Source organism: Berghia stephanieae, chromosome 2 (genome assembly GCF_034508935.2).
Source record: "Berghia stephanieae isolate SIO BIC M18660-M18661 chromosome 2, UCSD_Bste_1.3, whole genome shotgun sequence".
Classification (NCBI taxonomy): domain Eukaryota; kingdom Metazoa; phylum Mollusca; class Gastropoda; order Nudibranchia; family Aeolidiidae; genus Berghia; species Berghia stephanieae.
Window position 1 is genome coordinate 39212165 of NC_088361.1, and position 26916 is coordinate 39239080.

General features: G+C 36.7%; 1 protein-coding gene across 1 annotated transcript in view; it reads left to right on the top strand.

Moving 5' to 3' along the window:
- Nucleotides 1–9903: 9903 nt before the first annotated feature.
- The window catches only part of LOC144964844 (tudor domain-containing 6-like), a 44844-nt gene continuing 27831 nt past the window's right edge, over nucleotides 9904–26916 (top strand). Inside the window, exons 1-13 of the mRNA XM_078899555.1 lie at nucleotides 9904–10077; nucleotides 14265–14365; nucleotides 15307–15361; nucleotides 16017–16108; nucleotides 16699–16840; nucleotides 18207–18269; nucleotides 18932–18957; nucleotides 19733–19773; nucleotides 20892–21038; nucleotides 22228–22404; nucleotides 24050–24115; nucleotides 25012–25111; nucleotides 25908–26766. Coding sequence (XP_078755681.1) covers nucleotides 14274–14365; nucleotides 15307–15361; nucleotides 16017–16108; nucleotides 16699–16840; nucleotides 18207–18269; nucleotides 18932–18957; nucleotides 19733–19773; nucleotides 20892–21038; nucleotides 22228–22404; nucleotides 24050–24115; nucleotides 25012–25111; nucleotides 25908–26766 — 1860 coding nt within the window. The 5' untranslated portion in view covers nucleotides 9904–10077; nucleotides 14265–14273. The remainder of the gene's footprint in view (nucleotides 10078–14264; nucleotides 14366–15306; nucleotides 15362–16016; nucleotides 16109–16698; nucleotides 16841–18206; nucleotides 18270–18931; nucleotides 18958–19732; nucleotides 19774–20891; nucleotides 21039–22227; nucleotides 22405–24049; nucleotides 24116–25011; nucleotides 25112–25907; nucleotides 26767–26916) is intronic.

Sequence of the window (26916 nt, forward strand, 5' to 3'; positions counted from 1 at the left end):
CACCATCGCGAAGTAATTTTGACCAGCAGTTAAGCTTAATAGCCAATATTCTCATCACAAACATATAACATAGAAACGATTGAGACATTGAGTATGCTCCGGTGTATGGGGTGAATTTTTTAATTCAGAAAAGTGAGTGGAGCAGGCACTTATGTTGGTAACAACAAGATATGAAGTGAGTAGAAAAGTGCCAGAAGACAATAGAGAATAAAAATTTTCGCGGCGGTGGTGGGGTTTGAACCTGCGACCTTATTGGTACGACAACTCCGCCTGGCAGGTGAGAGCGTGGCTCTACCGTGTGAGCTATCCACGAACACAAAAATATTCGTTTCAAACCCAAAGTCATTTCTAGATCCCTCTCTCACCCACTTCTTGAGACCGCCGATTCGTTCACCACCATCGCGAAGTAATTTTGACCAGCAGTTAAGCTTAATAGCCAATATTCTCATCACAAACATATAACATAGAAACGATTGAGACATTGAGTATGCTCCGGTGTATGGGGTGAATTTTTTAATTCAGAAAAGTGAGTGGAGCAGGCACTTATGTTGGTAACAACAAGATATGAAGTGAGTAGAAAAGTGCCAGAAGACAATAGAGAATAAAAATTTTCGCGGCGGTGGTGGGGTTTGAACCTGCGACCTTATTGGTACGACAACTCCGCCTGGCAGGTGAGAGCGTGGCTCTACCGTGTGAGCTATCCACGAACACAAAAATATTCGTTTCAAACCCAAAGTCATTTCTAGATCCCTCTCTCACCCACTTCTTGAGACCGCCGATTCGTTCACCACCATCGCGAAGTAATTTTGACCAGCAGTTAAGCTTAATAGCCAATATTCTCATCACAAACATATAACATAGAAACGATTGAGACATTGAGTATGCTCCGGTGTATGGGGTGAATTTTTTAATTCAGAAAAGTGAGTGGAGCAGGCACTTATGTTGGTAACAACAAGATATGAAGTGAGTAGAAAAGTGCCAGAAGACAATAGAGAATAAAAATTTTCGCGGCGGTGGTGGGGTTTGAACCTGCGACCTTATTGGTACGACAACTCCGCCTGGCCCGGAGCATACTCAATGTCTCAATCGTTTCTATGTTATATGTTTGTGAAGAGAATATTGGCTATTAAGCTTAACTGCTGGTCAAAATTACTTCGCGATGGTGGTGAACGAATCGGCGGTCTCAAGAAGTGGGTGAGAGAGGGATCTAGAAATGACTTTGGGTTTGAAACGAATATTTTTGTGTTCGTGGATAGCTCACACGGTAGAGCCACGCTCTCACCTGCCAGGCGGAGTTGTCGTACCAATAAGGTCGCAGGTTCAAACCCCACCACCGCCGCGAAAATTTTTATTCTCTATTGTCTTCTGGCACTTTTCTACTCACTTCATATCTTGTTGTTACCAACATAAGTGCCTGCTCCACTCACTTTTCTGAATTAAAAAATTCACCCCATACACCGGAGCATACTCAATGTCTCAATCGTTTCTATGTTATATGTTTGTGATGAGAATATTGGCTATTAAGCTTAACTGCTGGTCAAAATTACTTCGCGATGGTGGTGAACGAATCGGCGGTCTCAAGAAGTGGGTGAGAGAGGGATCTAGAAATGACTTTGGGTTTGAAACGAATATTTTTGTGTTCGTGGATAGCTCACACGGTAGAGCCACGCTCTCACCTGCCAGGCGGAGTTGTCGTACCAATAAGGTCGCAGGTTCAAACCCCACCACCGCCGCGAAAATTTTTATTCTCTATTGTCTTCTGGCACTTTTCTACTCACTTCATATCTTGTTGTTACCAACATAAGTGCCTGCTCCACTCACTTTTCTGAATTAAAAAATTCACCCCATACACCGGAGCATACTCAATGTCTCAATCGTTTCTATGTTATATGTTTGTGATGAGAATATTGGCTATTAAGCTTAACTGCTGGTCAAAATTACTTCGCGATGGTGGTGAACGAATCGGCGGTCTCAAGAAGTGGGTGAGAGAGGGATCTAGAAATGACTTTGGGTTTGAAACGAATATTTTTGTGTTCGTGGATAGCTCACACGGTAGAGCCACGCTCTCACCTGCCAGGCGGAGTTGTCGTACCAATAAGGTCGCAGGTTCAAACCCCACCACCGCCGCGAAAATTTTTATTCTCTATTGTCTTCTGGCACTTTTCTACTCACTTCATATCTTGTTGTTACCAACATAAGTGCCTGCTCCACTCACTTTTCTGAATTAAAAAACCATTTATTTAGGTAACTTTTGCGACTCGATACAATGTGATTCAGGGTCGAGGGGACAGGGGATGAGAAATCGAGAAAGGGTAGAATGATATTTTATGAAAAAGCAGCTTCAGAATATTTTTTTTTATTGTAACAAGGATCAAAACATCGAGACCCAAGTATTCAAGAATGTAGAATGATGAAAATAAAAGAGGAGAGAGAGAGAGAGAGAGAGAGAGAGAGAGAGAGAGAGAGAGAGAGAGAGAGAGAGAGAGAGGGGGGGGGGGAGGGGGCATCAGGAAGAGATAAGGCTGAAACATTTTTGTCCGAAATGAGAGAGATGACAAATTTAAATATGGGGAATATAGAAATCTAGACAGGACGAGAAAATGGATAGGAAGGATGTTAACAAGAAATAAAGAAAATGAATGCATGGGAAACGTAGGTGCGAATTGAGAAGTACATACGGAATGAGACATAGGGAGAGCATAAAGGGAAGAATAAGAGCCTGGGCCGGGGGTTGCAATGTGATAGAGGGGAGAAGAAATATAAAGTTTGTGCATATATGTAGGTATATGAACATAGGAAAGTTGTTATTCAAATAGGGCCCGTGGTTATCGCGACAACATTGTTTTCTACTCTTACGATAGGATATTACGGTCTAGTCCCATCTGACCATTGTCTACTATATAAGAAGTCACTGCATCTGACCCTACCGACACCGTTGGCATTATGGAGTTTGATGTCAATCTTATTGATTCTATACATTTAGGTAAAATACTAACAGCATCCGCCAGTCAAATCAAACATACCAACACATAAGACTGTGTGTAACTTTAACGTTCACAGTCTGATCGATACAATCTTAGTGACAACTATTCACTAACAGATAAAGAGCTGAGTGACGTCATCTTCGTTCCTTCTATTTACTTTCTACATACAATCACTCGACTACGGAAACACACAAACACACACATATACACACACAAACACACACACACACACACACACACACACAGTGCCAGGGCGGGAGCGTCTCGTCGGTGCCCAAAACAAATCCCGGGTGCTTCTTCGGAAGACTGTTGCGTTTCTCTATTTTAAATAAAGGTTATAAACAAACAAGTTCTTTAGGGTCTATGTCAATGGAAGACTGGAATAACTTGACGTCAGCCGCGATATAGAGACCCAAAGTGAGTTAAGACTAGGTAACTTGCTCAAGGCCACAATAGTGCGGCGAGGAATCGAACTGGGTACCTGGCCAAAGACCATAACGGTGTGCCACGCCCCCCCCACCCCCCCCCCACCCCCCCCCACCCCCACCTCCCCCTCGGCAACACAGACGAGATGGACCCGATAGGTAAAGCTGCCATCGAGTGTAGCTGCCAGTTTCTTAGGGTTTTGGCCATGAATTGATCTTTATACATTTTCAAATAATATCCAAATTTCAAACTTTAATGAAAAAATATCATCTTCCAATTTTGTGTCCGACATGGTGGATCATTATAACAAGACTTTATCCGAAATTTAACCACTGTCCCCTTACCACTAAAACTATTATTTTAAGACCTAGTAAGCAGTGGCAGTGGTAGACGGATGATATCAGTGAACTCAAAAAGTGCACAAGATCAAAAGAAAAACAGTGGAGAAAAACTGGACTAGAAATACGGCGTCTGTTACATATTTCGTGAAAAAATAAAAGAAACCCAATCTAATAGTCGGAACAAAATAAAATTGTTTTAAATCAACCATAACAATAATATCAAATAAAAGACTGCCCGAGAAATTGTTTAAAATCATAAAACATATTACAAACAACCTCTGTAAACTAGAATTTCCAACCAACTCCCCAACTGATCTCCAAGTCGTTTTTCAGATTTCAGATTATTTTCAAGAAAAAATAAAAATCATATGAGAACAACTTGACACTCTTGGACAGTCATTCCGACAGGACATTGACTATCCTCTAGATTGTGAAAATTATGATACAAAAATGGAAACTTTTGATTTCTTTAAACCCGCATCTGATGAGGAAGTTTTGTTAATCATAAAAGCTTCACCAACCAAAACATGTTATTTAGACCATGTCCCTACATGGATTGTTAAAGGGTGTGCCAAGATCTGGTTACACTCATAACTTTTATTGTAAACAATAGTCTGTCGTCATTGGTTATACTAGAAAGTCTGAAGCAAGCAGTGGTGACTCCACTTTTAAAGAAATCCAAATTAGATAAAGAACAATTAAACAATTATAGACCAGTTTCGAATTAATGCTTTCTCTCTAAAATCATATAAAAATTGTATCCAAAAGAGTACAAACATGTTTAAACAAAACGAGCTTTACTGTAAATTCCAATCCGCACACAGACTGAGCCACAGCACACAAAATGCTCTTATTAGGGTTAAAAATGATATAGAGCAGTAAAGTTAGGTGCCCCAAACGTAAACAAAGGTCGAGAAGCACGTGGCAAACCACATGTTCCTGTCTTGACAGTTCACGTTCCAATGTAAATAATAGAAAAAAATAACCTTTAAAATTTGGCTGTTAGGTGGCAACAGAAACACATATTCATAAATACTCGATCATGCATCAAATAATGTCTAGATATGGATATTTTATGGAACAAAAGGTAAAATTTTCTAAAATTTATCAAAAGTTACAGTCTATCTATTTTTAGATTAGAGCAAATTATTGCGCTGGTGTGAACAAAACGAGAATTATTCGGAGCCTGATTTTCATAATAATTTAGCCTTATATTATTATTTCTGCAACTGTTAGATTTTATGTAAACATATTTTCAATACTGAAAGTGTATTGCCTACAACTCAAACTACAAAATTGAGAGACCTATATTGTGCGTAAATTATTCCGGTCCCTAACGGAAATCACTAGCAACTTGTTATTGTTTACGTTTGGGGCACCTAACTTTACTGCTCTATTGTTAACTATGCCCAACATTTTTTTAAAAATCGGTATTGCTAATTCTGCTTGACTTGAGCGCTGCCCTTGATACGATCGATCATGACATTCTATTGCATTGACTGAATCATGTTTTTAGATTCAATGGGCATGTACTGAATTTATTCTTGTCAAGACACATACATCTTTGGTTCCGGACCTATCCGTATGACCTGGGTCAAACAGTAATGCTCTATCATACTCAGTCTGGTGTAAATGAATTAAAATGTGGAGTTCCACATGGATCAGTTCTTGGACCTCTACTTTTTACTCTTTATACACAGCCTCTCTGGAAAATTATTCATTCGTTTTCAGTTGACTTCCATGTATGCCGATGACACACAGAGTTGTCACTACCATCTGAAAAACATTGGTCGTATTAGGTCTTTGATTGACACTGAAATCGCTAAAACGCTTGTCACTTCTTTCATAATTAGTAAAATTGACTATTGCAATGCGTTGGTCATCGGTTGTCCAAATTACAATCTCAAAAGAGTGCAGAAAGTTCAGAACAGGTGGGTTAGATTGGTGACGTTATCAACACGTGACGATCCTATCCTTCCCCCCCCCCCCCCCCCCCCCTTTTTTTTTTTTTTTCTGGAAATTTTCATTGCTGCCGGTGGAGCCGCGCATTGAGTTTAAGATTTTATGTTATTGTTATAGCTCTTTTAATGGCCTGACACCATCCTATTTAAATGATCTTGTGGCTCATTATAGATCTGGTAGATCACTAAGATCAAATTAATATGCATCTAAAGACAGAGTCAAAACAAATCCTTCAGGGTAACAGCATCTAGGTTGTGAAATTTCCTTTCATACAATAGGTACTAAAAACAGTGAAAATTTAGATACATTCAAAAAGAAATTAATAACTGAATTATTTAGAAGAGCTTATTTTGACAGCTAATGTGCTTTATATGTTTTAATTAGCGTATGTGTACGCAGAGACGTTTCCGTTTGTGGATTTGAGTGAACGGGTGTATGTGTGTACGCGTGTTGGTGTGTATAATAGTTTGTATAGTCTGAGTGTTTGTTAATCGCCATATAGCATTTGTCAGTGGATTAATGGGCGCCATATAAGTATATTATATTATTATTATCATCACCATCATTATTATTATTATTATTATTATTATTATTATTATTATTATTATTATTATTATTATTATTATTATTATTATTATTATTATTATTATTATTATTATCATTATGAAAGTAAATGTTTCTCCACCTAGACTTTCGTGGTTCAAATAATATGCCCGTGTCGTATGTCATTCGCCTTCAGATCGGATCGTCCTGGGTTCGAGCCCCGATTTGATTGACGCTTAGTTGAGTCATTGGAAAAGGCTCTTTACTCTCATTCTCTCACTGTACTAAGGTGTAAAATGAGTACTTGGTGGTTGTCTCTGTCAGAAAAAATTGTAATATCGCCTAACAGGCGTCTTGTCTTGTCCTAGCTGTTGGGTAGGGTCCATGGCCAATAGTTACGTCATGGTAGGGTCCCTTGTAAAGCGCCTTGCGCACGTTTAGTGGATACTGCTCTATATCAATTTTTTTCTCTCATGGGTGACATAAACGCAAAGATAGGAACAGATAATACAGGGTTCGAGGAAGTGATGGGAAAACATGGACTGGGAGTAATGAACGAGAATGGGGAGAAATTTGCAGACTTCTGTGCTATGAATAACCTGATCATTGGAGGTAGCACTTTCCCCCACAGAAGAATACATAAGGCTACATGAGTATCACCCGACCTTGTTACCGAAAACCAGATTGACCACATCTGCATAGCTAAGAAATTCAGAAGGTCCCTGATGGATGTACGGGTGAAAAGAGGAGCAGACGTTGCATCGGACCACCACCTGGTTGTAGCAAGGCTGAAATTAAAACTGAAGAGAAATTGGATGGAGGCAACGAAAAGAGAGAGTACAATGTCAATTTGTTGAAAGATCCAGATACCCGAGGAAAATTCAGCCTGACTCTCACCAATATGTATAAAGTATTAAAAGATCAGTTTTTGGAAGAGAGCATGTGGAAGATGATTGGCAGAAAGTGAAAGAAGGACACAAGACAACCTGTCAGGAAGTGCTTGGGCCGATGAGACACCACCATAAGGAATGGATTTCAGACAAAACACTGCAAAAGATCCAGACAAGGAAGCAAAAGAAGGCAGTCATAAACAATTGCCGGACAAGAGCCACAAAGGCAAAGGCACAGAAAGACTTCACAGAAGCCAACAGAGAAGTTAAGAGGAGTGCAAGAACAGATAAGCGCAAATACATTGACAGCTTGGCGGAAGAAGCAGAGAAAGCAGCAGTCAGCAACAACATGAAACAGCTGTATGACATATCAAAGAAACTGTCGGGGAAAAGCAACAGGCCCGAGCGACCAGTCAAAGACAAAGAAGGAAACACCATCCTGGGAAAGGAACAGCAACTAAATAGATGGGCTCTTCACTTTGAAGAGCTTCTGAACAGACCAGCTCCGTCGAACGCCCCAAACATCAACCCAGCTGATACAGACCTTGACATCAACTGTAGACACCCGACTAAAGAGGAGTTCAGGAACGCTATCAAACTATTGAAAAATGGCAAGGCAGCTGGGCCAGACAACATTCCCGCAGAAGCTTTAAAGACGGACTTAAAAACGACCACAGAAATGCTTTATCCTCTCTTCAAGAAGATCTGGGAGGAGGAAGAAGTACCAACAGAGTGGAAGGAAGGGTACCTCGTCAAACTGCCTAAGAAAGGCGACCTCAGCAATTGCAACAACTACCGAGGAATAACGCTTCTGTCAGTGCCAGGAAAAGTCTTTAATAGAATAATCTTGGAGAGAATTAAAAGTGCTGTTGACCCCTTCCTTCGCGACCAACAGGCTGGCTTCCGCAGGAATAGATCATGTGTCGACCAAATTGCAACCCTACGCATCATAATTGAGCAATCCTTGGAGTGGAATTCCCCGTTGTACATCAACTTCGTTGATTATGAAAAAGCGTTTGACAGCGTGGACCGGGAAACCTTATGGAAAATACACCGCCACTATGGGGTTCCAACAAAAATAGTCAGCCTGATCCAAAGTTCCTACGAGGGAGTGACCTGTCGAGTAATCCATGGGGACAACTGACAGATAGCTTCAATGTGAACACTGGAGTCAGACAGGGATGTCCTCTGTCACCCTTTCTCTTCCTTTTGGCGATTGACTGGACACTGAGGTCAGCAGTGGCAGGTAGGAGAAATGGGATTCAGTGGACATTGTTCGACCAGCTCGACGATTTGGACTTTGCAGATGACTTGGCCTTGCTGTCCCACAATCACCAACAAATGCAGGACAAGACAACAGAGATAACAGCAAAGTCATCACAAATCGGACTCAGGGCCCATGAGGGTAAAACAAAGGTCCTCAAAATAAACACAAATAGTAAAGAACCAATCAAACTGCACAAGAGCGAACTGGATGAGGTTGACCACTTCACGTATTTAGGCAGCATATTAGATAAACAGGGTGGCACAGATGCAGACGTAAAGGCAAGAATTGGCAAGGCGAGGGTAGCATACTTGCAGCTTAAAAACATCTGGAGCTCCAAGGTGGTGTCAACCCGAACCAAAATAAGACTCTTCAATTCAAATGTCAAGTCAGTCCTTTTGTATGGAGCGGAGACCTGGAGGACCACGAAGACCACCACCGGAAAAGTACAGACCTTTATCAATAGCTGCCTCAGAAGGATCCTCAAGATACACTGGCCAGACAGGATCAACAACGCAGACCTGTGGCAGAGAACATCTCAAATGCCAGCAGAAGACGAGATCAGACGCCGCCGATGGAGATGGATTGGGCACACCCTGAGGAAGCCAACCAATAACACCGCTAGGCAGGCGCTGAGATGGAACCCCCAGGGAAAACGGAAGAGAGGGCGGCCTAGAAACACGTGGCGGCGAGACCTGGAGGCGGACATGAAGAGGATGGGACACACCTGGGGAGAGTTGGAGAAGATGGCCCAGGACAGAGGAAGATGGAGGACTGTTGTCGACGGCCTATGCTCCACTAGGAGTGACAGGCATAAGTAAGTAAGCTCTATATCAATGCTCGAGTTAATATGCGCGAGGTCGCTTAGGTGGAAAGTATTAGAAACGTTCTTCTTCAAATTAAAGTAAAAAATAAGTTTGGTCACATTCGCACTGTGTACGCTCTCTAGAAGTGTCCATTCCTAACTCTGATGAGCGAGAACCAACATTATATCTCAGCCTCAACGAAGAAGTGGATTTGACCTGTCGCTATTATAGACATTAAACAAAGAGCCCCCTATTACTGTCAGCATCTCGTTCACCCTTCAGCAATAACGTTAGACCATTTTGCTCACTTTGCGGCGCTGAGATGCGGCCGACGCATGGGTTTCTCGTTTGGATTTTTTTTTCACGAGAAAATTCTACAGGGAATGAATAAAGGGAGTGGGTGAGTGGTTGTGCGCGCCTGTGTGTGCAGAACACTTGAACCTGGACAGCATTAGTAAGTAAGTTCAATTGCATAGGAAAAGAACTATAACTGTTAGATGCATTCATTCAGCAGAAGAAGGCAATGAGATCTTTCGGAGATCTTATGCAAATAAGTGCACGTCGGCACGCCTCGATAACGGTCCAATTGGGAACTGTGACTTCGAAACTCTATTTTGACGATGACATAAAAATTCCCGGGGATTTAATCTCTGATAAAATAAAGTGCGATACTGATTACTGAAGAAAGAAGAAGAAGGAAAAAAGAAGAATCGAAAAGTTTCCCTGTGCTCCGTGCGATCGTAGCAGTTTACGATACCTACTTTCCTTCCTTCATTTGAGCATCTCGTCAAGTTGGTATCTCACGTTTGTCGTTTGTATGAGTGAACGGAATCTCAACCTACTTGTAATTTTCTTTTCCAGGTAGAATTAGAATTTCACTTCCATACAGAACTATTTCACTATTGACTATGTAATGCACTAAAACTTAAAAACACTATAACTATAATATGACACTCCACTCCACACACTATCAACTTGATTCATCAATCACACTCACACTCGCACACAATTCAATATGAATAATAATAATATAATATGATACAATCACAGAAAGTTCACATTCACATGTTGTGTCCGGTGTCACGAAGTGATGTTATTGATATTTATATTAATACTCCCACTTTCTCTTCTGTCTCTGTTATTTTCTTCTTTTTCTCTCTGTTTCTCTGCATCCTCCCCTCCTCCCCCCCCCCTCTCTCTCTCACACTCACACTCACACTCTCTCACTCACTCTCTCTCGCTCATTGATGTTGTTATTCATCAAATGATTAATATTAATCCTGGCTGTTTATCCCCAAGTTCATAGCACTGGCTACACTTTATTATTTGATTTTATCTATTATTAAAACAAAAATTATTTTTATCAATATAAAGGATGGGGGTTCGGGAGGAGGGGTTCTTTTTTGTATTTTTTTTTTTTGGGTGGCTCTATTTTTTCCGAGCGTTCGGGAAAATAAACTTGAAGTATTTCTCAGTATGCCCGGTAAATAAACTATTTCTTCAAACACTGTGCTACGAACGCTTGGGAAAATAAACTTAGAATCTAATTCAAATTATCAAGTGTTCAGCAAAATAATGCTGAATACTCGGTAAAATAAGGTTATGCTTATGCAGACTCCAGTCCGAATAGCCTTTAGTTGAGGAGGCAAGTTTTTTTCTTCTTCTTTATTTTTTTATGTTTATTTTTTTGTTAAGAAAAGAGATTGCAAGTTGTCAGCTGTCCAACACAAAAGTTATTTTAATTTTCTTTTTCTTTTCTTTTTTTCGTTCATCAATTTTATCTTAGTTTCAAAAATTCGATTACCTTTTTTTGGGACCGGTAGGAAACTACTAAAAATGGTTTGCTAAACTAAACAGGCCTGTAAATCTTCCGTCTATTGTCGGATTTCCGACAGTACGATTTTGCTCTATAAGTGCTTAAAAAAAAAGATAATAGTAAAAATAAAATTCTTAACGCCAAAGAACAGAACCAATAAAAAATAAAATAAAAGACTTATTTCGTTCCTCGAAAAAATTAGATTTTATTCCGTTTCAAATGCCGACTTAAAAAAGCAAAACTAAAAACTTTTTATTTGTGTCATCAAAGACAAAACGTGCCGTCTATCAGCTATATTCATGCCACCTACACGCTCCGCTAGCCTTGGATGTATTCACTGCCTGGCTACTGTGCAACAGCCAGCGAGAGTGAGGTTGTGAAGTTCGCGCGTGTCGGCTTCACACACACACACACACCTAGTCAGTAAATAACGCACACACAGAAGTGTGTCGAACCGGACCGGAAGGTTTCTCTCTATTTTGCTACCGACACACATGCATATCTCCGGTTCTCATATCGTTTTCTCTATATTTTATTGGTTCCGTCCTGATGTGAGATGGAAAAAAATAATGTGAAATAATTATTTTTCTTCGAAATATATATTCTTCTTCGAAAGCTCTCACACCAACTCCTCTTCTTCGTCGTCGTCTTCTTCTTCTTCTTCTTCTTCTTCTTCTTCTTCTTCTTCTTCTTCTTCTTCTTCTTCTTCTTCTTCTTCTTCTTCTTCTTCTTCTTCTTCTTCTATAAGAATTAATCCATATAAACGAAAGAATCAGCGCAGCTTTCCGTGTCAAGCAAGAGATACACATCCTTCAAAAGGGTAGGAATTGTTCTCTTCCTTTCATTTTACAACTGACTCAGACCTGGGCCCTCAAATAATTGGGATTTTCTTTTTGGTACCATAAAATAAGGACCTCGTTATAAATAAGTAGGGGAAAGTGACATGATATGACTAAATTGACGTGTCATATCTGTGTTGTGTCCATATTTTTGTCCTGTTGTCTATTTTCGCATGTTCAAAAAGTTCTGACAATTTTTTCGCCAACCATTTACAGGGCTGACTAAAAACGATCTCTATTTCTCCAAATAGTCGAGGGGAAATAAACTTGATCTCTAATTCTCAAATGCTCGACGAACCTAATGCTGAACTCTATTTTCCTGAATTCTCGGTAAATTAATGTTATGGTATACAGATTCCAATCCGAATAGCCTTTATATTACAGGCCTGTAAATCTTCCGTCTATTGTCGGATTTCCGACAGTACGATTTTTCTCTTAAGTGGTAATATATTTAAAAAAAAAAAAAAAGGAAAAATTAAATTCATAACGTCAAAGAACAGTACCAATAAAAAAGAAAATAAAAGAGTTTTATTTCGTTCTCGAAAAAATTAGATTTTATTCCGTTTCAAATGCCAACTTAAAAAAAAACAAAACAAACAAACTTTTCATTTGTAGCATCAAAGATCAAACAAAACTTGCCGTTTATCAGTCAGCTATAATATTATCATGCCACCTACACTCTCCGCTAGACGTGGATGTATTCACTGCCTGGCTACTGTGCCACAGCCAACGAGAGTGGGTCGCGAAGTTTGCCCGAGGGTCGTCTTCACACACACACCTAGTCAGTAAATAACGCCCGCATAGAAGTGTGTCGAACCGGACCGGAAGGTTTCTCTCTATTTTGCTACCGACACAATGCATATCTCCTGTCATCTGCATTTTTTGCGGCCGCAAATATCAGGGCGATCCGCAAATTTTGGCAAATTTCCCAAAATTGGCAAATCGTGGTAAATTTTGGGAAAATTGGCAAATCGCATGGCAAATTTTGGGGAAAAAAAGAAGCGAAAACAAAATTGCGAAAAAAAAGTGCGAAACTTGAGAAATGTTGCAGCTTTGCCTGGGCCCAAACCAAGGGAAGCTACTCTCTATGGATAATGATCCTTTAAAATCTTTGTAACAAAGCTATTCACAGTCATTTCATTAAATTAATAAATGTAGCCTCATTAAATGTAATAAATTGTCTTTTATATATATATTTTTCTGTATCGCATGTTAATTTTTACTGAAACGCTTAGTTCTCCTTGGCAAATTTTGGGTTTTCTTTTGGCAAATTTTAGGTCCCAATTTGGCAAAAAATGCAGATGACAGATTTAACAGCCTCGGACTGATGTTGTTGCACAAATCTTTGACCTGAATTGTTGCCAAATTATGATGGTGTGCAATATATCTTCCTTTAAAACAAAGGAAATCCAAATTATTTTTAAGAATTATATAAATCTACCAGGCATTACTTATACTTGGCAGGGATTTGCTACTTCCTTCTGTTTGTTTTCCCCCTGCTGAATCTGAAGTTTGGATCTGACAACAGTAATTTTTGTTTTGATATGATTTTAACTTGTCTTGGAATTCGTGAAGACTTATAAAGATTAAAAACAATTTCCGGTGAGTGTAGACTCAAATCTTTCCACAACGATTAACAACGAACGAATCATTTGAAGAAAGTTAAAATGAGCTTTTATATAAGCGCAAATCCACTATGCATGCTCAAAGGGCTTTACAAAGGGTCCCTGACCAACAGTAACACATAACATATAAATCATAATATGATGCCTGTTAGGTGATATTATTTATTCGACAGGCTTCATGTCGCATTTGGGACAAAAATTGCTAGATAAAAGATAGGATTTTTCGGCCCGAGATTTTGCTTGACACCCTGACTGATACAACTACAACATCATTACTACAATCCTTGCCATATCATAACTACTTACACAACCACTTCAGCCACTTCCGAATCTTCATCATTATCATCATCATCACTACCACCAACAAATATTCCTACAATTTTGGCATTTTAAATATTTATATATAAAAAGTATTCGGTATTGGAGGTTTACTTAATTTGAAAAGGGGAAATGGAGTGATTGCTGGATTTCTGTATAGATATGATACTGAACTGTCCCCCAAATAGATTGGAATTTAGTTTGATATTGCACACGGAAATCCCAGTTACGCTTTGAAATTCTTCCGAGTATTAGTAAGGTGTGACATTTGTGAGGGACAACCTTTGAGAGTTTGATTCTCTGACTTTGCTTTTTGTTTTTACTCAATGGATTTTTTTTTCAACTCCTAAATAGCTTGGTAATCAAAATGATGAGTGAGTGATAATGACAATAACACAGTTGTCACCACCTTAGTGTAAAATTATGTTCTTATTTTCTCCGTTATTTTAGGATAGAAACATGGCAGCTGGTTGGGATCCAATGCTTTCAGACTACCAAGACCCAGAGTTCAATTCGTACATTCAAGGTGTTGGTAGAGACTTGACACATGGGTAAAATATGTTGCTTCATCTCAAATTTCATTTGTCTTCATTTCTTACAAACTGATTTCACAAGTCTACAACCAAGAATTTATAGACCTATAAATTCTCAGTCAATTAACTGATATCAGTCAAGTCGTCAAATTCAAATATTATAAAAAAGGGAAGAAAGAATTGAATAAAGAAAGAATTCATGAATCGTAGTCGAATGACTGTAAAGTTAATTAGGAATGTTCCACAGCGCTATGCATAGCTCATGGGCCGTTTATATTAATGATGGATATATATTGCTAAGGCTAAGCAACGCTTTTTAGAATTGCCGTGTCTGAACACACCCTAGTGTATTTTCACACAGCCTTCGTGAAATTATTTTTTCACTTTCCAAACCTGTCATAGCCAATTTTTAATGAGCCGCCGAGCGATAAATTTCACTGTTTCTTCTAAGCCAAAATTGACCACATTTACTTGAAGGACAGGAAAAGTATGAAAAAGAAAAATTCGAACATCGAAAGTTAAATGATTGCTACAAGCACATCTCGATTGCCTCATGTTGTAAACAAACTGGTTGACCGTTTCTAAGTTTCTTTACTGATTGGATACCTAATTATAAGGAACAATGGTAATTAGCCTAATTAATTCCCGCGCAAATTAGTTTTCTGCCATTGCTTTGCTCAAGTGAGCTTGCTGTTTACCTTTAAATGATTCTTTGGATTTTACCGCTATGACGAATTACGAAGAAGAGTTTCAGTTTCAGTCAATTTTTATAGAGTTCATTTACAGGTCTAAATTTACAATTTGATACAGTTTTGTTCATAATAATAATAATAATAATAATAATAATAATAATAATAATGACGATGACCACAGTGATAATCATGAAGATGATAGCATGTTTTTGTACAGTACTTGAACTTGATACAATGCATTTTACTTTTTTTCTCCTGTCAATATAGGAATAGCAGAAACACCAAATTGTATGTAGATAACTTCCCTGTGGAACTTGGCCAGGTAACCTTTTTGAACACTAATTCTTATGACCTAACAAGAGCTTGTTTTGAAATTCTATTTCACAGTTTTATTTGAACCCCTTTTCATGCTCAAAATGAATGTGTTTCCATGCTATTGAGCTATATTCTATTAAGCTTTCATTTTTTTAGATCTTTTAATTTAATTTCTTTTTTAAGCTACACAAGTTTTCACCATTAAGTGTATTAATAAGATATTTTTTTAGATCTTTTTTGTTTTGTTAGTCAATGTCTTTTATTTGAATAGACTAGATGTTGTATAATTTGATCTAGCAGACGAACAGTTGTTGGGTGTGGTGGAATTTTTTTTCTCTCTACTTTTGACCTGTTTATGATTTAAATTAACAGTATTGGGCTAAAATAAAGCCACGTTTGGTTCTTAAATTGCTAGGTAGGATTTTTCAGTCCTATATTTTGCTGGAATATTATTATTATTATTATTATTATTATTATTATTATTATTATTATCATCATCATCATATTGTTACCTGAGCTCTGTCCCTGGACTCTGCGGAGGGGGAGGGGGGCTCCCCTCATCCCTGGCCAAATGGGCATTCCGTATTTTATTTTTGTTGATGTGGAAGGTGTTCATGTTACAAAAAGTTTGGCTCACTTTTTTTTTTTTTTCTATTCCACAGGATGGATTTTACAACCTTTTTTCAGAGTTTGGTCATGTACTTGATGCAAAACTTAAACCATCCAATAGAGAGAATGGACAACTGACTTATGGGTATAGTTCCTTTCCAAATCAGACTAATTCTTTGTACCATTATTAAATGGGAGTGTTAAAGTTTAATTTTGATAGATAAACAGGGATCAAGATAGCTTTGTAGAGAACTCTCTTCACATTTAAAGACCGAGATCGATCCCAGTTAAAAACTGAATTAAAAAAAAAAAATTTCGGCCCCCACCCTGTCCACTCAGCAGTGTTTGGGTAGTTAGGTCTGTTGGATATGTTGGAAAGACTTTGCGACAGACTAGCGTCCTACCAAAAGGGTAGCAAGCAATTGCTATTGTCTGTGATAAAATCTGGCTTCATGGACCCAATGGCTCTGAATGATTACTTTGATGATAGGTAAACACAACTGTGCTTTTGAAATCCAGTGATTGTTTTTCTTATATCAGTTGCCATTGTTCATTATAAAGTTTGTCATATTTTCTGCACAAGCTCTTTTTTTGTTTACAGGTAGGTTAAGTGAGATGGATTTTATTAATTTCATAATAAAAGGATCCGAGAGCTGGGGGTAGGGAGGCTGAAATTGTTGTTAAAATAATCTTAGACTACAGTTTCTTATTGAATTTATTTACTATTTTTTATAGGTTTATTACAATGGACTCAGCTGTGGCTGCTGAACATGCCATCAGTCATTGGAACCGAAAAAAAATGAAATCAGGAGCCCAACTGATTGTTAAACCAGCAATGTCAGATGATCAGAAAAGGAAAAAGGAGGAGAGAAAACAAGTAATTTCATGTTTTTAATCATTTCTTTTCTGTGTTACGTTTCCCAGTTAAGATTCATCAATATAACATGAAGATTATGAATTGGGTCGAATATGAAGTATTTTACTAATATGAAGCTTTATATTGGAGAGTGTGATCATTTGAGTTTTGCAAGTAGTGAACATTCATGTTTTATATTATGAAAGAAAAGCTTTTTCTGGGGGTCATTTGATAAATATATACTCCTTTCCAATCATTACTCCTTTTTTTGTTTGTTCTTAGTCTGTTTTCTTTTTTCAAGGTGATGAGAAAAAAATTATTTCATAGAGAGAGAGGGGGGGGTGGGGGAGGGATTCGTTTATGCTTCACGACCAAAAAGAAAACTTACATCAAGCAGATTGTTTTTCTGCCAGTAAAAAAGGTTTAGAAGTTCTTTACTAGATGTCAATGCTTACCAGTCAGCAAAGGCAGCTTCGGATTACTATATAAGGATATAGCCTAGCTAAAAGTCGAGCCACCGAAAGAATTATGGGATGAGGAAACAAACTATTGGATTGCTCTCAATCTCACAAATCTGGGCATAGATCAACTGAGATATATTGATATCGAGGGATCTTATTTTATAGAAATTGTTAATGAAACTATTAAAGTAGTTCTTGAAAATCGGAAAAGACAGTTGATAAGCAAAATTCTGAATTGCTCAAGTCAGTATACTTTTGTTAAATCATGTTTAAGGCAAATAAGGAATATTGAATGGTTTGATGAAGTGAGAAATAAAGTCCTGTGGAAGGTTGGTAGTGTTAAAGTAGTTGATAGGGATGATTAGGACATAGCTTACACAAATCGTGGGTCTATCTTCACTTTTGGAAGATTTTGAGATTTTGCATGCATGTAATTCAGATTTTGTTTTAACATTGGTTTATTAACTCGAAAGTTATGTACATAAGAGTGGCTGAAGTTTGTATACATTTATTGACAAAAAAATAAAATTTTCTCAAATTGAAGAAGTATGGAGATAGAACCTGGTAATCTTCAGCCCACGAAATATATTACAATGCCATTAGGATGGCAGTAACTTTGAATTTGCAGGTAATCAGTGAGAGAGGAATGAAAGGCTCTAGGATTCAAGGAGGAGATATGTAGACGGGGTCTTATTGATGCCAATATTTATAAGCATTTTTCTATTTTTGGTGGGAGTTGTTTTTAAAATTAAAATTTAAAAAAAAATTACAAAGGAGGAATTGGCATATACACGGTGCGGTATAAATTACATTACTTTGTAAGAATTCAAATATTTTTAATTAGTCAGACATAACAAAAATATAAAGATAAAAAAATTACAGAGGCATAGAGTCGTAATTCCAATCAATATTTTGTTTCTCTTTAGATGGATGCTCAATTCATGGCAAGTTTAGGAAGATCAAATTTTAACAGCGATGCCATGCCATTGGTAAGCCAACTGATTACTCTTTTTTACAGGGTATTTTTAGTACATTGTATTTGGGGTTTTTGTGTCTTCAAGTTGTGTGGAGAAGGGTACAGTATCAGTAAGAATAATTGTTAGTTCTGGTTTTTTAAAAATGTTGAGCTATCAATATAGAAGCTTCTGAATAGATGTATCTTTCACTTTCATCTCATTTTGCTCCTTTCCACTTGTCAATTTTAATTATTTACACACTAGACATATTTATGTTTCATTTCTGGGTGGGGTTCCTGACCTCCCATAGTAGGCAGGGAGGCACTTACTGTGTCTTCTATCCCCCCATATATCTGTTTGCCAACATGCTTTCTGTCTCTTGAGATTACTTGGTTTTGTCCTGGCCCTGGCCAGATACCCAAGAAATTAAGTACTTTGATAGTGTGCTCTTGGAATCTACATCTGTTTCCTATTTGAACCAATTCTCCTTTGTTTCACCTTTTTTGGGGGGTGCTTTAATTGTAATTCTGGAAGAACTTTTTACTATCCCATTTTCTTCCTTTTTACTGGCGCTGATATGACTTTAATGTTTTGCAAGTGCCTTAAAAACAAAAACAAAAATTTATGCTTTGTTTAGTTAAATAAAACAAACGATATCAGAATTCACCATTATTTTTTTTTCCTTCTTATTGCAGGTGCCGCCTTATGCAAGGCAGTCAGAGTAAGTTGTGATATATTAATGAAGTCTGTTTTAAGATACAGTATGCTAAAAAAAAATTTCTTGATATAACAAAACAGATATATTTGCTTTAATCAGATGCTTTAATCATCTTTTGAATAAGGTCTTAAATTTAAAGGCACCTCTTGTGTCAAATAATATCCTTGTCCATAAGTGTGTGAGTATATCAGATATGGGCATTTGGTTGCTATCACTGCACCTTGGCAATAGTTAAGTCAACATTTTTTTCTGAACTGGCTACCCTGATCATTGCTTTTTAAGTGAAGATATGACATTATATATATTTTTTTTTTTTTATGAAGAAAATGAAATAACGATTTTGGGCCAAATAAGTCATTTGATGATTGCTGGTTAGCAAGTCTCAACTTAGTACCTTATCTTTAGTTATTTTTTTGACCAAATTTGTTTTAATTTCAGTTTAGTTCTTTTTCACCATTATGTATAACTTGTCATTTTGAAACATTTTTGTAGGACTTGGAAATTATTTATTTCTGTTGAAGCACATAAAAGAGATAACCCTGTGAAATCCAGGACTTGTGCTCGAATCAGGCCAACCAATATCTCAGCTCACATGTGCTTTCGTTTATTTTTCACTGTAGTATTATTGAAAGGAGATATTTTTTATATTTCTTAGAAATGTAGTAAAGTTGTGATATGTCTTTAATTGGTACACTTGATCCGAGCATCACGCCTGGTCATCTCCCTGTATTGATTGATATAATTTCAATTGGATTCAAATTTCTCTCTCTTTCTGCAGCTATCTGTATGATAACAGAGTTTTGGCAGCAAGAGCAAAAGGTAACTTTATTGAAACATCAAATCATGTCATTTTAACAATCCGTTCTGTATTTACAAAAAAAAAAAAACTCTTTTAAAGATCAAAAAGTAACTTTATTGAAATATCAAATCATACCATCTTACAATTTGTTCTAAAAAAAGGCTCTTTTACTCGTCAGTATCAAATCTTAAGCTTGTGTATATAAAAGTTTTAATTGCCATTCATTCAACACTGAATATGCTAAATTGATTGTCTGAGTTTAAAAATAAAATTAATACCCAATAGTTTCCTTTTCAATCTCCCTTTTTTCAGATTAAGTCAAATTGATGATCATGTTGTTTTGCTATAATACTGTAATTTGTTTTTCATTATATTTGTTTTTTTTCTGTCGAAAGAAAAGAAGTTTTAATCTTCAGCCTGTTTCAATTTTTGGTTAGTTAAAAAAAAAAACAAAAAACAATATTGAGCATTCACATAGCACATTATCCACCAAATATGCTCAAAGTGCTTTACAAGGGGTCCCCGAGCCAACAGCAACACTGGGATAAGACATGATGCCTGTAAGGCGACATTACAATTTTTTTTGACAGAGACAATGCTGTTTATGGCCAGGTACTCATTTTACATACAAGTATGGTGAGAAAATTTGAGTAAAGAGCCTTTTTCAATGACACAATTTTGCGCAACTCATTGCGTGATATTTTATTGTACACAACCCAGTGAAAAACGGCTGAAAACGGTTGCCAACATGCCTTCATGCGATTGCTAGAGTTCACAACGTGACTTTTTAATCTATGTGTTTTTTTATTTTTTTAAATTTTTTTATTTTAAATTAGTATTATGTGCAGAGTTTTAGCAAGTTTAAAATGTAAAACCCTACAAACTGTGGAGTGATCCTCGACAATATTGGAGGTTTCCACAAGACGAAGAAGAAGAAGAAGAAGACACGTCAGTGTTGTTATCATTAATTCTGTGCTCTGGTGGGCATAACTATGATGTTGGCAAAAATTAAAAAACATAAAGTTACCAATAAATTATATATATAGCTTTTCATTTTAAATGTTTAAAACTTTTTATAAAGTCGTAAAAATTTAAGACATTCCGATATTAGCCAGTAAAAATATCCTTTTATTCATAGAATTGCTGGAAAGAACGGGTCACTCTCATGATTTGGACTTCTACTTGTCCAGAGGACGAGGGTACACTTCAGAGAGGGATAATTATGGCTATAGGGACACAGATATGCCTTACAGCTTTGGAAGGGGAAAAGGGCTGTCTTCTAAAGGTATTTTCTTGATATTTTTCAGTACAGTTCCATTAATAGTGTGCCTGCTTGTTTGAATGCAGTTAAATGTTATGCAAGTCTTTCTTGTGAGATAGATTATTTTACTATTTACTTAGGTTTGTAAAGATACACCCGTGGTTTTTGTCTTTTTAAGTTCATTAATTACTTTCTTCTCTTTTTTTTTCATTCAATTTGCTAATTTTTAAATTATATTAATTTAACTGCTTCATAAACCTTTTTTTTTTTTGTTAATTGAATTTTAACATTGGAGCGGAATTGTGACTGCTAAGGCAAAAATTAAAAAAGATGATGATGATGATGCAGATGGTGAAAAGAGTTGATGATGTAAGAGGGTATATATTTTTTTACAATATGATACCTGTCATATTAAGTTGATTGGATTGAGGATCTTTTTTCCTTACATATATAGATTAAAAAGTTTTTTTTTACCCCCACTGCTTTTCTAACCTGGCTTTTCACCCTTGACTGCTTGGGTGATGCCAGGATTTGTGAGATTTGGTGGAAAGTACTTTGTGATGACAATCATCTTATCCAAAGGTTTTCAAATCTGAATTAGTAATGAACTTGTCCTTGTAATAAAGCAGTCCCAAGCGACAAAGCCCATGGACTGCAGTTTATCCAAGTTTCATAGCATCTGACATTGATAGATACCTGCTACCCTTTGGATAAGATGATTGTCATCACAAAGTACTTTTTATTTCTTTTGTTAAACGCGAGTCTTATTGAATCACAGGTCTACTGTATTTATTAACAAATTCTTTAGGGCTGTTGGAATCTGGGGTTTATCCCATTTTCTGCAGTGTAAACATTGGTTGCTACCCTTAAGATAGAATGTTAGTCTATTCCCAAGTACCTTCTGTCAGATCTAACAGACCAAGCTACCAAATCACTGCTAGATAGCAAAATGCCTTCCCTTGAGGAAATATTGACGAGGTCCCAATGGCTAGCTAGTACCGTCAAACTTAATTTTAGTCATATTATGACTCCAAGACTGTACCGCTACACCACAGTGACTTACACAGGTCTTTGTGGTGGATGTAAAACCTGATCCCAGATTGTTTGTTGATAAGATGAAAATATTGTTTACAAGAGTAAGTGGTAAACGTATGCATTTAATGAACGTTATCATTTGAAGAAGTGAATTATTGAATTGAATGTGTATTTTTAGATTCTTCATATCTCCGTGGGCTGAGCCATGGCTATGAAGGTGCCCTATTAAATGGTATTGGCAGAGGCAGAAGCAAAGGATCAGAAACCCTGGATGAGAGACCTCGACCAGGGCCCCCACTTGGTCGGAAAATGAATGCCAGTCTTGGCCTTGGCAGGGGATCCACATCACAACAGAGTAAGATATGATATATGATGAACTTAGAAAGAATTATTTTTTTAACTCTGCAGATTGTTGTTGTTGTTTTAGTTGGGTTTTATTTGTCGTTCTTCCGTATTTGAGGTGTTTTTTTTGTTTGTTTTTTTTTTTGCTTTTAAAAAATCATTGGTTGAAAATCCTTTCACATTTTATACTGTGGTCTCTTTGTGAAACTGGATTATGAATATTTCTACCTTAATTTCTTTTCTCACGAAGGACACAAAACAATTTGTTTACTGTTCACTTTTGGACTCAAATTTTTAGTTTTTGTGTTGGCATAAGAAAATAGGGTCTAATAATAATAATAAGCATGTCTATGTCTGTAATATTTTATAAACTCAGTCATGGTTGGTCGATGTTCATTAAAATATTGTTTCCAACTAAATTAGTGACAAAATTAGACCATGTTAAAGAGGATGACTATGACAGTCTATAAAAATGAGAAAATCAAGTTTTAAAATAGGAAATTTCATCAAATTGATGGGTAGCAAGCTTATATCGGGTGCGAGAAAAAAACCCTGGAAAAGTTTAGAAGCCTACAGCAATCAGACTATAAATGATACAAGTATGAAATTTTACCACAATCAAAGCCAATTATTTAAATTTGTGTATACAATTTAAAAAAATAAAATATGGAAAAATTTTAATTCTGCCATTGTTTTAATAACCACATCGCCAAAATGCCATATCAAAGATTTTGGACGTAATTCCCGAATTTTGATGTGATCTTTCGATCCCTCATTTTACTTTATGACTGATCCGTACAATTTTTTCCCATGATCCAATTGATTTTCTCATGTCTTGAATTGAGAGTCGATCCCATGCAATGTGAATTGACTTTTTTAACTCTGTGTGTAAAACATTGCATCACCCTCATAAACCATGAATTGATTTGGTTTAACCAGCATGTTTTCTAAACCAATAAAGCATTTTAAAAATTAAACTTGGCAAGAATTTACTAAGGTTTTCCTGCTTTTTGGTTTCTACTTTTACTGAAATAGCGTCGTAGCGGGTGGTTGGATGGGAGCATCACCCTTGAATCATATACCTATGATGTTCGCATGGGTGTACGATCTGATAGTGATGTCGTTTCTTCTTCTCTTTACTAGCCTATCCTGCTTCTTTGGTTTGTGATTGTATTTTTGACAGGGATATTTTTTTTTTCTGTAAATCTTCTGCCTGTTGGTCCTTGGTTATTTATAATTTAGCTTATGATATCTTTAGGTTATGATTTTGATTTACATTTGTACTATTTTTGTTAGATTGCTTGTTTTTTTGTTTCAGCGGTCTCTCATATAACCTCAATTGTGTTGGAAGAGACCTAAAGCAACAAACAAAAAAAAAAAAAAAATAGCGTCGTAAATTTTTCTTGTTTTTCTTGCACCTTATATAAACATTTAAAAATGACATTTATAAATCGTTTCAAGACTAAAGCAAAGCTCAGATTGAAAGAATTATAATTGATGGTCACAATTGCCAGCTTAATGTATTTTGCAATTTGACCCAGATTTACCTCCCCCCCCCCCCCCCCCCCCCCCCTTTCTTCCTGCTTTTCACACCTTTTGTCTTAGACCTGATTTTCCAGTGCCTCCGCATATTTTATAAACTCGAATATTTTCCACAGGTCAACTGAACACCCAAAGACCAAAATTTGAAAACCCTCACATTTGTGTAAACTGCGGGACTGAAGGTAAGACTTGATTTAATTTTTTAAGTTGATGTCAAGATCCTGATTAATTAAATGATTTATGCTCATCCCAAATTGTTAACAAGATATAACTGTAAAACACATAGTTTGGCTGAATATGATCAATTACTTTCTCATAAGTTTTGAATTTATTTTTAAAAAGAAGTGTTTGTAAATTACCTTTAGTCATCTGGTATAGTGCGAATGAGATATATTGAATTTGTTATATGGTTCAGATCCGGCTTATTGGTACAAAAAAAAGGTGACAAACCAACCTCTTCACAAAAATTAACTGGATGTAATCAAAACAAGTCTTTTTTTTCTCTGAGAGATAACGACATGAAGAAGATTTTCTGAAGTGGAAAAGATAAAGCAATATTTAATTTGTGAAAAAACGGTGACACACATATATTACTGTAACACGAAAGAAAAACACACAACTATATTGTTTTCATAAACTGAAATATGAATCGTCAATTGTTGGATTTCGGGTACTGATAAGACATGTTCACTAACGTGCTGGTTCATGCTTTTTAGATATCAGTTACTCTAATTTATAAAAGAAATATTGGTAATTAAAAAAACTTTTGCATGTAAATTTATGTCTCACGTTAACGGGAATGTCCCAGGTATTTTATTGAATCTATTTAAAATGTTAGCAATGTAGGCCTACTCTGTGATGTTGCTTTTTTTTTTGACAAAAAAAATTCATCTTGGTCTCCAAAAAATCAGTGTAACTTTTTATAATTTTGTGCTCATTTTTACTTAAAATGCTGTCTCACACTATTGAATGAATGCGTTATGATTATGATTAAGAACAAAATGCAGAAGTATCAATGTTGTGTGATGTATCCATAAGCTGAGCCTGACCCAAACAGTTTTTTTCATGACAATGACAGACTCAGCTTACAGGTGTCAAGCATGTAAAGCATATTATTGTTCCCATGAGTGTCAGCGCAAAGACTGGACAAGACATAAAGAAATATGCCTAGATATAAGGTGAGTTGTCCTCTTGATAATTTATAGATAGTATGCAGATGACGTCACTCAGGCCTTTGTTATTGTTTTTGCCATCCGCGTTTGTGAGTTGTTCTCACTAAACTGTATTAACCAGACTATAAAGTTCATGGTTACACAGAGTTTGTGTGTTGGTCCGTTATACTTCCGGATGGCAATGTTGTGAACTCCTTGGCCAAGCGCATTCTATCTATACCATTGTTAGTCCTTCAAAGCCATTAGGCCCATGGAGCCGGAGTCTATCCCGGTTTCTATAGTGTGAAGCAGACAATAGCAATACCTGCTACCCTTTGGATAAGATGCTAACAGACCCAGCTTCCCAATCACTGCTGGGTGGAGAAGTGCATCAGGAAAAACATATCTTGACTTCATCCAGAATCAATCTCGGTCCCTTTGTGTGTGAAGCGACTGCTCTACCAACTGAACTATCGGGATCCCTGATATTTTGGATGGTTTCACTTTTAATATAAATTCGTTCAAAATTGGCAGTGCTTTAAAAATATCAAACCCTCTCCCTGTCTAAATATTTAATATCACTGCAGCATTTTCAAGAAATCTAGTTTAATCTTTTTAAAAATAATATTATTTTTAATTCTACCACATAGGCTTAAAAGTAGTGTTATGAGATTGCAGGTTTTATTTATATTGGGAGGTTTTGCTATTATAATCACTATTTATTTTTCATATTGCTTTGCATTTCTATTAAACAAATAACTATGTTTTGCACAAATAACTTTAATATTTCTCTATCCCATCCCATATAACACTTTCAATTCAGCATACACAACTTCAATATGAAATTCAACCCTCATAATGACATCGATTTTCACAACCCAATGCTCTCAGGTGGTAACAAACTTTCTCAGAACCACCATGACCATCATGACGACCGCAGCTCAACTCATAGTGACAACAGAGAATTTAAAAAATCTAACAATCTTAATTTCAATCGTGAAAATGAAGGACGAGTTCCAAAGAATGATAGAAATGTCAAAGAGAACAATAGAGGTTATGAAAGTGAGGCTTGCAGTGGTGGTGGTAGCAGTTTTAGAAATCAGAATAAATTTAAAGGTTTTAACAAACAGGAAACCAAAAACAGAAGTGATAATCATCAAATGGAAAGTAAGGGAAGATATCAAGAGCAAAATGGTGGAGTTAGAAATAAAGCAGAAGATAATATTTGTAATAGGGAAAGAAAGGAAGACAGGCTGTCTCACAATTTTTCTGCTAATAAAGGAGGGGGATATAAAGGCAAAGATAGAGAAAATGACAAAGCCAAACAGGAAAGTAAAGTATTTCAGAATTCTGAATTAAAAAGTGATAAAAATCTGAGACCACAGAAATCTCAAGCAGACAAACGTGATATTGACAAGAAAAGGTCACCATTGAAGTTTAACAAAAGCGATCAACAAGGACAGTATAAAGAAGAGTCCAAGAATAAACCAGCTCCCGGAAGGTATGTTGGTCCTAAAGTGGAGAAAATGAATGTACCTCAGATAGACGAAAAACATGCCAAGAATAGATCAGAGGGAAGCAGAGGCAACAAGGCAAAAACCAATATAATTGATAATGCTGGATCAGGTGATGCTGCTTGTGATCTGCTTGGACAGACCATGGAAGTTGGCGCAGCTAATAAGGTGAGGAATATTCCATTTTTTATTGTATTCTCTATTCATGTTATGATATCGCTTGTTTTGCCCTGGGTGGTGATTCACGCATGTCAAGGGAATGCACGCCTAACAGCCAAATGGTTCCACATCTCTCCACTGTTTTGAGTTATATAGCCA